General features: G+C 42.0%; 1 protein-coding gene across 1 annotated transcript; it reads left to right on the plus strand.

Annotated features, from left to right (window-relative positions):
• Positions 1 to 3,189: 3,189 nt before the first annotated feature.
• Positions 3,190 to 5,715, plus strand: LOC115163016 (mRNA decay activator protein ZFP36). Its single transcript, XM_029714590.1, has 2 exons — positions 3,190 to 3,302; positions 3,569 to 5,715. The coding sequence occupies exons 1-2, from the start codon at positions 3,270 to 3,272 to the stop codon at positions 4,628 to 4,630; spliced, it is 1,095 nt and encodes a 364-aa protein (XP_029570450.1). The 5' UTR covers positions 3,190 to 3,269; the 3' UTR covers positions 4,631 to 5,715.
• The last annotated feature ends 5,677 nt before the right edge of the window (positions 5,716 to 11,392 follow it).

Below are 11,392 nucleotides of genomic sequence, written 5' to 3' on the forward strand. Positions count from 1 at the left end.
AAAATCTCAATTTAATACATTTTAAATTCAGGCTGTAACACAACAAAATGTAAAAAAAAATTACAATTAAAACTAAATAAAAAAGTCAAGGGGTGCGAATACTTTCTGAAGTCACTGTAAATACTGACTACTGTAGAAGAAAAATATATTTGGATTTAGGTGTTGAGTCTATTGACAGTGCTGAACACAGATGTGTCTGGACACAACCCTTCACTTATTTATGTCTTGAACAGCATTGAGAGGAGTTATAATAAGAGCAGCTCACTACGAGCTAACAATTTTGTCAACAGTAAGATAACTACAGCATAAAAACAGTGAGTTTAGCTGAGACATTTGATGACTGGGCCATTTGAGTCACTCCCAGGTCACTTAGCATAAGCGCTATCGGTGAATGATTGTGTGGGTTAATGATTTGTGGAAATTGGGACAAAGGACATGGCATACGTGATTTTCAGTGGCAATCCACAATGCACAAAATGTGATTTCTGTATGCATTACATGGAAGGTAATGCTAATACAAGCTATAAAAGGTGCTTTATAAAATGTAGCAATTTCAATTCTGTCAGATTTTTTTTGCATACGTTTTTGTAATAATTTCCCTAATTTATACCACAGCCACCCCACCCCATGCACATGTCACCATGAGTGTTCATAAGGGGGTTCCTGTCTAAACATGCCTATTGGGATATCTGTAGTGTATAAATTGTACCTTTGTTAAGACTGGAAAGCCCCACTGGAAAGCTTGGCGTATCGCACATTGTTGCTCACTATAGAATGTCCCTTAGGGCTTAGCTAGTATGTATATTTGTGTGAGCATGTGTGTATGAGCAAGTATGCTGCGCACCTCCCAACTGACTAGGAGCGACTTTCCATACTCTTGGGACCAGGGAAGAAAATAAACTTGGGAGAAAGATGCACACCACTTCACAGTTTGAGAAACCAAAGAAGTGGATTGGGAAACAAAATAGAAAAAAAGGGAAAGAAAAGGCAAGGAATAAAATATTTGCAATTTCTCATTAACCATTTTTAAATATAAGTTCCAACCAAATTTGACAAGGTAGTGGAAGCTTGGGGTTATTTTTAACTGGACATGAGTAGGCATGCCTGCCCTACCTGCTTCTGTGGCCGGGAGTTATGCTGCCTGCAATTGATGAAACTTGAGATTTTCAGGGCCCCTGATGGACACGTAACACTGCTGTTGAGATAATGACATAATGTAAAGAAAAGGTACACTGTGACCACTAAGGTGGGAAACTGGCATAATATGTCTTGGGGGGGAGGGACATAAAGTGTTTCTGCCTCAAGTTTGTGTTTCAGTTCCACATCCACCCCTTGGCTATATAGGCAATGAGGAGCCGGCTTACAGGAATATGTATACAGCAGTTACTACACATCATGATAGGCCAGTCTCTGCACCCATTTCCCCTCACATTGTCTCCATAATACAACCTTAATACTGAGTTAAATATAGGCTTTAAAGTTTAGGACACAACCAGATTATACAAAAACACTATCCGGTAACAACGGTGCTGAAGTCAATGTATAAACATTTTGAGGGAGTGATAGGGTCCAAGTAAAATGAGCAGTTTCCTTATTAAACATTGAATAGTTGAAACAGTTTCCCTTCTGCCATTAGGTCGTTTGGCAATCAAATGACTCATTTGAAAGAGCTCAACGCACATCCAAGTGTAAGCATTTCAAAGTAAATATATGACTTTCTATCGCACTTCCTTGTTAGACTTATGAACTGTGTGACAACAAACCCACATGACAAATAGAGATACAGTCACCTCTAAGAACTGTAGATCAACTCAACATGGGCCAGTTGATCCATGGGACACTGTCACTGGATATATTTGGACTGGATATGTTTCTAAACCCTCTTAACTTCTTCAACTTGACACTATTTACATGAGCAAGTGTAGCACAACTAATGTACCAAATACTCTCAGAATGTAGTCTACTAATCAAGACAAAGAGTGGGTTATTCCACACTTTAAAATCGGGCCATTCTTGCACCTACTTTATTGGTGTCGAGTTAATGCCAAAATGACTTATTTAGCCACACAAATTCAGATGCGTTTCTCACGCGTGTGAACAGTGCTATGTCAGGCAAGGGATAGACCCACGGTTTCATTGATGGTTAAATAGCAGAAACAGAAACATAGTCATTATCCAAGAGTTTCCTGCTATCGAGGGATTAGTAATCACATTGTCTGTTTACCATTGGGCTACCAGTAACACAGATGGAAAAAAGACTTACATAACCTAATTCAGCCTTGTCATGGTACCACACACGACTTAGCAAACACTACATGATATCACAAATAGAAACTCAACCATATCCTGATAGACCCTGTGTTTCAAGTCTAGACTGATTACTGGATAATGTTATTTGTTACAGTAAGATCATACTAAAGTCATTGCCTAAATGGATTCTGTCACCTGTCTTTAGATTGTCATGTAAAATGGACATACAGATGGACATACAGATACATTTTAGGCCACCTTGTTAGATCTATAGTCTACATGACCACCATCCGGTCTCCAACTAAACGTAGTCTACATGAAATTGACCATGTCTGTTTTGTGCCAAAATGTGAGTGTAATTGTCTGAAGATGTGATTGAAAACATTGAGTTTAAATAATGCACATTGGCATATTTATTTCTATAGCCTAAGGGTATATAAATAACTATCTTTCCCTCCTTTGAGGGCTAGCCTATAACTGTTGGAAAATGAAAGTAAAGACTGGAAAATATATTATTAAAGACAGAATAAAAACAGAGAGTAGGTCTCACGCATAGAAACCAATGAGGAAAAAGTCTGGGGTGATTCTGGTAACAGCCTTGGGGGAAATGTGTCCAGCAACGAAGTAGTTAATCATAGCCTACTATCCCAAAACTAGTCGTCATCGTAACTTAAAATCGAATGAACATAGGAAAATAATGAACAAGTGGGTCACTATTTGTGTGCGTATTATGTAGCACTGTCTATATGATGCGTTTATGTTTGAATGTTGGTGAAACCGAAACATTACACCGCTGTTTAAAAATACAAAAACAGGGCTTTACGACAACCCTGGTTGCTGTGTATGAAACTTTACGGGAGTGGTGTCCGGGAAGATAGCACAGGAAACCCCGCCTGCCGCCCTAAATAAACTATAAAAAGGCGAGTCCTGCAGTAACAGCGCAGCGCAATCGCCCGTGTCTTGCAGCTGAAAGTGACAGGCGAACTAAAACTTTTCAACGGACAAGAATACATAGAAGCATGTCAGATATGATCGACGATATTATCACGAGGGTAAGTTTTATTCACTGGGTTTATATTTATGTTCAGATCAGTAACATAAGCTATGGTTATGCATTTGGTGGGTAAAAAAACACAATTAGACTATTTTATTAGTTGTTGGCTCCTTTCAACTTTGATTATATGTTGAAATATTCACAAAACATATTTAACGATTAAGCTTCTGAGGAGCAGAGCATATGCTACAATTCTGCATCGTGAGTAGGCTATTATATGGTTATAACGTGATCATTTATTGCCTGTTATATTTCTCTCCACAGAATCTGATCAATCTGGGTTTAGATGAACCATTCACCCAGAAACCAATTCAACCGATGTTACCTCGTCTCAACCGTTCAACTTCGTTCTTCTCACCAAAGAGCCATAGTCTAAGCTCTGAGCAATTGAACGATGATACCCCCTGGCCACTTGACATTTGGAGCAAGATGGCTCCAAGTCAACCACAGGTTTCCTTCAGACCTGACCGCTCCATGAGTCTGACCGAATCCAGTGTCCTCTCCTTCGGTAAAATGAAGACCCTGGATGAAGTGCCTCCCCCGCCTGGATTTCCTCCACTGAACAGCCCGACACCTCTCCCTTCCAACCGTTACAAGACCGAACTGTGCCGTAGTTTCCAGGAGAACGGCAGCTGTAAATATGGGAGCAAGTGTCAGTTTGCCCATGGAGGGCCTGAGTTGCGTGGTTTGTACAGGCACCCAAAATACAAAACGGAGGCCTGCCGCACCTTTTACAACTTTGGCTACTGCCCATATGGAGCCCGCTGTCACTTCATTCACGAAGAGAAGCTCACCCCCTTAACCCAAAAGTTCCACAACCAAGCACTTGCTGATCAGAGCCCACGTCAGCTCCGTCAGAGCGTCAGTTTCGCAGGTTTCCTGAGATCACGCAGCTCAACCCCCCCTGCGCTCCACGACCCCCTTGTTTTCACCCGTGCTCCCTCGGTGTCACCACCCCCTGCGGACATTCTCTCCCCAGTGTTCAATGACACCCAACGCGACACATTTCAGTTTTGTCAGAGCCGACCCAGTGTTGGTGACATCCACAAAATCCCTATGATAGTTGAGCCACAGAAGCCCTCACGCTGCGTTTGTGGCCACGGAAATAACTTCCCAGACACTCTGAACAAATCGTACGCTATGGAGGACCGCAACAACATCTACATCACCCAGCAAAACCTCCAGCGCTTCTCTTCTGAAGATTCCCTCTCAGATCGGGATAGTTACACCAGCACAGGCAGCACCAGCGGTTCAGAGTCCCCCACATTTGATGGGGCTGGCAACAAGCGCCTCACCGTCTTTGCGCGTCTGTCACTCTCTGACTAGGAAACCCAAATCACATAGAGACAATCCAACACACGAACCTTGATCAACTGTGAAGGTTCTGCTTACACAAATCAGAAATCCTATCAATATGATGCGCATCAACACTTTATACTGTTTATTTATATTAGTAAATTACTTGCTCAGTGACATTTATTTGGTACTCAAACTTCTATCAAAATCTGTATATTTTTTATAATTATGTATATTTTCATTTAACTTTTCATCTTGTCTTCCATTAATTGCTTTCTTTAAAAATGACCTTGATGTTATGATAGTAACAACGTTTTAAGTAGCTTTACCTGTCTCAATCAATATGAGAAGGACCTAGTAGCCTTACTTCGATTAGTCCTTTAAATATATGATCATTTGAAACAAAAGACTCCCCTCCATTTAGTAAGCTGACAGAACTGTTTGTCAGGTCTGTTTATACTCTTGGTATTCATGTGTATACCAAGAACTATTCAAACCATTAATGTGACTTGGAAAATGACAACAATACATTCTCTCACTGTGATATGCACTTTAAACTAGGTATTGTGAGACTAGTCTCTCTATGTAGCATTTAACCAAAGCTTTACACTTCTTTTATACCTTTGCCAAATTCTATGGGTAAGAACAGTTTTTCATATTATTTTTGGACTTTCATCATATTTTAACACATCTGTGACAAAAGTGAGAAGGTGCTAGTACACCCTCTGTGTATGTCACAGATCTAGGAGGGGGTATTTGTGTAACCTTGCCATTTATTTAGAGACCTGTTTTGTTGCATAATGTTTTGACAACCCTGGTCGGGTCCTACTCAACTGTAGTAGGTGACTTCTATTTCATCAGGGACTGTAACATCACAGTATTTCCATAGACTATATGTTGACTTATTTGCATTTCTTTGCTTTTTGTAATTGTATAGACTTAACTAATATATTTATTATGATATTTATTGTGGTAATAACAATGTATTTTGTACTTATTTATCAAGAACTTGTCAGGGTCTGTAAAAACGATGTGTGAAAAATTGAGAAAAAAATATGAATTTATTTTTGATCGGCTAAACAAGATAAATAAATGAAAATGATAAAGAAATGTAATTTCTTGCATTCCATTGTCTTTTTGACAGTTTTACAGTTTGTCTCAAGTTTGATTCAATAAGGAAAACATTTCTTACTACTTGATGACAACACAAACAGAAGCTATATGAGGGCAGAATACATGGTTTAATAATACAAAAATAGAAAAAGAAGAAGCTCTCAATTCCTCAGTGTAAGCTGTGAGCAACCAGTCTATATCTTTCTGGAGACGGCTGTTATGTCAACACAAATGGGTGATAGGTCCAGTATTTGGCCAAAATACTGTGTCAGTCACTGAAGGCATTTGACCCAAAACAACAACTTACTCCTTATCCTGCATGCATAGAGCTCAGTTTCAAAACTAGCCATGCATATATGCTGGAGCTAATGTGTTGATTGGGAGCTGAGCTGTAACCTAGCAGTGTGGTCAAGTGCCTGTCATATATGACATTCCTCTCCTGGAACACCATTTCCTCAAGGGTGCTCACCCTTGTGTTTACTCACTGGCAAGGTTGTCATGGTTAACAGTCTTTCCTTCTGCTCTGTATACACTTGAGTGTAAACCAATACTTGCAATTTTTTTATCCCCAAATGGGGTATCAATTTTTATGATGTCAGATATGACTAGATTGCTTCAGAAAGGCCTTCTATTAAAAATGAACTCCGGAAATCTCCTTTTGCGATGTGTCCCTTTATATAAGGATAGCTGACAGGGTTTTATTGAGGAGTTTTTAATATGGGCACAGGATGAACACAAAGAGCAATGCAAGCACTTCCTTATACCTTGTATTTGAAATGTGAGGTTTATAGTGTTAAATCAACCTCCCTGCGTCAATAACCTACTCTTACTCAACCCAGTAAGGTCTTCAAAAGTCTACGCTGCACATTTCTGATGGGATCATCAGAAATTCCTTCTCCAAGAATAAAGTAGGGGTCAAAAAACAACCCTGAACACATAGGGTTACAAAAGGAGGGTATATTACTGGAAACTTTAGATGTTTACCAGGTAAATTACCAGAATTGTGTTATCTTTCAAGGATTTTATGTAATCTATCAAAATACATCTAGTCGCCCTTTTGGGTACCTCAGATTATCATAGGTGTCTGTAATTATCTCTGGCTCTCTGTGCGGCCTTATCACATCTAAAATACAGTTATAAGAAATAATTGAATAAGATGATTTTAAATAATAGATTGACAAAGCTGGAAAACATTATGCTAAATATAAACTATCAACCATTGGTGATTAATATGAGAGTTTCAGCATGAAATATACAGTACCAGTCAAAAGTTTGGACACCTGCTCATTCAAGGGTTTTTCTTTATTTTGACTATTTTCTACATTGTACAATAATAGTGGAGACATCAAAACTATGAAATAACACATGGAATCATGTATCATCATGGGCTCCCGAGTGACGCAGCAGTCTAAGGCACTGCATCTCAGTGCTAGAGGCGTCACTACAGACACCCTAGTTCGAATCCAGACTATCACAACCGGACATGATTGGGAGTCCCATAGGGCGGCTAAAAATTGGCCCAGCAGGGTCCGGGTTTGGCCGGTGTAGGCCGTCATTGTAAATACAAATTTGTTCTTAACTGACTTGCCTAGTTAAATAAAGTTTAAATAAATAAATACATGTGGTAAGAAAAAAAAGTGTTAAACAAATCAAAATATATTTTATATTTTAGATTCTTGAAAGTAGCCACCCTTTGCCTTGATGACAGGTTTGCACACTCTTGGCATTCTCTCAACCAGCTTAATGAGGAATGCTTTTCCAACAGTCTTGAAGGAGTTCCCACATATGCTGAGCACTTGTTGGCTGCTTTTCCGTCACTCTGCAGTCCATCTCATCCCAAACCATCTCAATTGGGTTGAGGTTGGGTGATTGTGGAGGCCAGGTCATCTGATGCACCACACCATCACTCTGCTTCTTGGTCAAATAGCCCTTACACAGCCTGGAGGTGTGTTGGGTCATTGTCCTGCTGAAAAACAAATGATAGTCCCACTAAGCGCAAACCAGATGGAATGACTATTGGCTAACATCGGTCCCGGAGCAAATATCCATTATTCCGGAGCTAGCCAGCTGAAGAGTTCCATCAGCCACTCCTGGGCTACAATCACCTATCCGGACCCGTTTTACTGCCAATGCGGAGCCCCACCGGGCCTTCACGACTGGACTACAGACGTTATCTGCCCGAGGGAGTTATCCAACTGGCCCCTCCGTCGCGACGTAACCTGAACTCCCATCTGCAGCCCGCTAATCATTAGCTGTCTTATCGGCTGCTATCTGAATCGGTCTATTGGACAATTTTCTTGGGCCACTATAACTATTTTGCCAATTGGATTGGTCCCCTCTACCACACGGAACCCCACTAATCTACTGACGGAAATGCACGAGGTGGCTAAAAACAGACCATCTTCTGCCAGCGTGCTACCCATGGCCAAGCTAGCTGTCAATCGCCGTGAACCCAACCAACCTCACTACTCACTGGACCCCTATGATCACTCGGCTAAGCATGTCTCTCCTTAATGTCAATATGCCTTGTCCATCGCGGTTCTGGTTAGTGTTTATTGGCTTATTACACTGTAGAGCCTCTAGCCCTACTCATTATACCTTATCCAACCTTTCAGTTCCACCCCCCACACATGCGATGACGCCACCTGGTTTCAATGATGTTTCTAGAGACAATATATCTCATCATCACTCAATGCCTAGGTATACCTCCACTGTATTCACATCCTACTATACCTTTGTCTGTACATTATACCTTGAAGCTATTTTATCGCCCCCAGAACCCTGCTCCTTTTACTCTCTGTTCCGGACGTCCTAGACGACCAATTCTCATAGCTTTTAGCTGTACCCTTATCCTACTCCTCCTCTGTTCCTCTGGCAATGTAGAGGTGAATCCAAGCCCTGCAGTGCCTAGCTCCACTCCTATTCCTCAGGCGTTCTCTTTTGATGAATTCTATAACCGTAAATAGCCTTGGTTTCATGCATATTAACATTAGAAGCCTCCTCCCTACGTGTGTTTTATTCACTGCTTTAGCACACTCTGCCAACCTGGATGTCCTAGCCGTGTCTGAATACTGGCTTAGGATCTCAGCGATCACTGCCTCATTGACTGCATCCGAAATGGGTCAGCGGTCAAACGACCTCCACTCATCACTGTCAAATGCTCCCTGAAACACTTCAGTGAGCAGGCCTTTCTAATCGACCTGGCCCGGGTATCCTGGAAGGATATTGACTTCATCCCGTCAGTAGAGGATGCCTGGTTATTTTTTTTAAATGTCTTCCTCACCATCTTAAATAAGCATGCCCCATTCAAGAAATTTAGAACCAGGAACAGATATAGCCCTTGGTTCTCTCCAGACCTGACTGCCCTTAACCAACACAAAAACATCCTGTGGCGTTCTGCATTAGTATCGAACAGCCCCCATGACATGCAACTTTTCAGGGAAGTTAGAAACCAATATACACAGGCAGTTAGAAAAGCCAAGGCTAGCTTTTTCATGCAAAAATTTGCTTCCTGCAACACAAACTCAAAAAAGTTATGAGACACTGTAAAGTCCATGGAGAATATCACTACTCTAGACGGTTATGACTTAGAATATGTGGACAACTACAAATACCTAGGTGTCTGGTTAGACTGTAAACTCTCCTTCCAGACTCACATCAAACATCTCCAATCCAAAGTTAAATCTAGAATTGGCTTCCTATTTCGCAACAAAGCATCCTTCACTCATGCTGCCAAACATACCCTCGTAAAACTGACAATCCTACCAATCCTCGACTTCGGAGATGTCATTTACAAAATAGCCTCCAATACCCTACTCAACAAGCTGGATGCAGTCTATCACAGTGCCATCCGTTTTGTCACCAAAGCCCCATATACTACCCACCATTGCGACCTGTACGGTCTCGTTGGCTGGCCCTCGCTTCATACTCGTCGCCAAACCCACTGGCTCCAGGTCATCTACAAGACCCTGCTAGGTAAAGTCCCCCCTTATCTCAGCTCGCTGGTCACCATAGCAGCACCCACCTGTAGCACGCGCTCCAGCAGGTATATCTCACTGGTCACCCCCAAAGCCAATTCCTCCTTCAGCCGCCTCTCTTTCCCGTTCTCTGCTGCCAATGACTGGAACGAACTACAAAAATCTCTGAAACTGGAAACACTTATCTCCCTCACTAGCTTTAAGCACCAGCTGTCAGAGCAGCTCACAGATTACTGCACCTGTACATAGCCCATCTATAATTTAGCCCAAACAACTACCTCTTCCCCTACTGTATTTATTTATTTATTTATTTTGCTCCTCTGCACCCCATTATTTCTATTTCTACTTTGCTCTTTCTTCCACTGCAAATCTACCATTCCAGTGTTTTACTTGCTATATTGTATGTACTTCACCACCATGGCCTATTTTTGCCTTTACCTCCGTTATCTCACCTCATTTGCTCACATTGTATATAGACATATTTTGCTACTGTATTATTGACTGTATGTTTGTTTTACTCCATGTGTAACTCTGCGTTGTTGTATGTGTCAAACTGCTTTGCTTTATCTTGGCCAGGTCGCAATTGTAAATGAGAACTTGTTCTCAACTTGCCTAACTGGTTAAATAAAGGTGAAAAAAATATTTTAAAAATATATATAAAAATATATATATATTAAGGTCACAGTAATGAAAATGTAGGACACTAAAGAGGCCTTTCTACTGTCTCTGAAAAACACCAAAAGAAAGATGCTCAGGGTCTCTGCTCATCTGCGTGAACATGCCTTAGGCATGCTGCAAGGAGGCATGAGGACTGCAGATGTGGCCAGGGCAATAAATTGCAATGTCCGAACTGTGAGACGCCTAAGAAAGCATAACAGGGAGACAGAACGAACAGCTCATCGTCCTCGCAGTGGCAGACCATGTGTAACAACACCTGCACAGGATTGGTACATCCGAACATCACACCTGCTGGACAGGTACAGGATGGCAACAACAACTGCCCGAGTTACATCAGGAATGCACAATCCCTCCATCAGCGCTCAGACTGTCTGCAATAGGAAGAGAGAGGCTGGACTGATGGCTTGTAAGCCTGTTGTAAGGCAGGTCCTCACCAGACATCACCGGCAACAACGTCGCCTATGGGCACAAACCCACCATCGCTGGACCAGACAGGACTGGCAAAAAGTGCTCTTCACTGACGAGTCGCAGTTTTGTCTCACCAGGGGTGATGACTGGATTTGCGTTTAAAGTCCAAGGAATGAGCGTTACACCAAGGCCTATACTCTGGAGTGGGATCGATTTGGAGGTGGAGGTTCCGTCATGGTCTTGGGCAGTGTGCATCATCGGACTGAGCTTGTTGTCATTGCAGGCAATCTCAATGCTTTGCGTTACAGGGAAGACAACCTCCTCCCTCATGTGGTACCCTTCCTGCAGGCTCATTCTGACATGACCCTCCAGCATGACAATGCCACCAGCCATACTGCTCGTTCTGTGCATGATTTCCTGCAAGACGGGGAATATCAGTGTTCTGCCATGGCCAGCCAAGAGCCAGGATCTCAATCCCATTGAGCATGTCTGGGACCTGTTGGATCGGAGGGTGGGGGCTAGGGCCATACCCCCCAGAAATATCCGGGAACTTGCAGGTGCCTTGGTGGAAGAGTGGGGTAACATCTCACAGCAAGAACTGGCAAATCTGGTGCAG

The sequence above is a fragment of the Salmo trutta genome, chromosome 26 (genome assembly GCF_901001165.1).
Source record: "Salmo trutta chromosome 26, fSalTru1.1, whole genome shotgun sequence".
Taxonomy (NCBI): Eukaryota; Metazoa; Chordata; class Actinopteri; order Salmoniformes; family Salmonidae; genus Salmo; species Salmo trutta.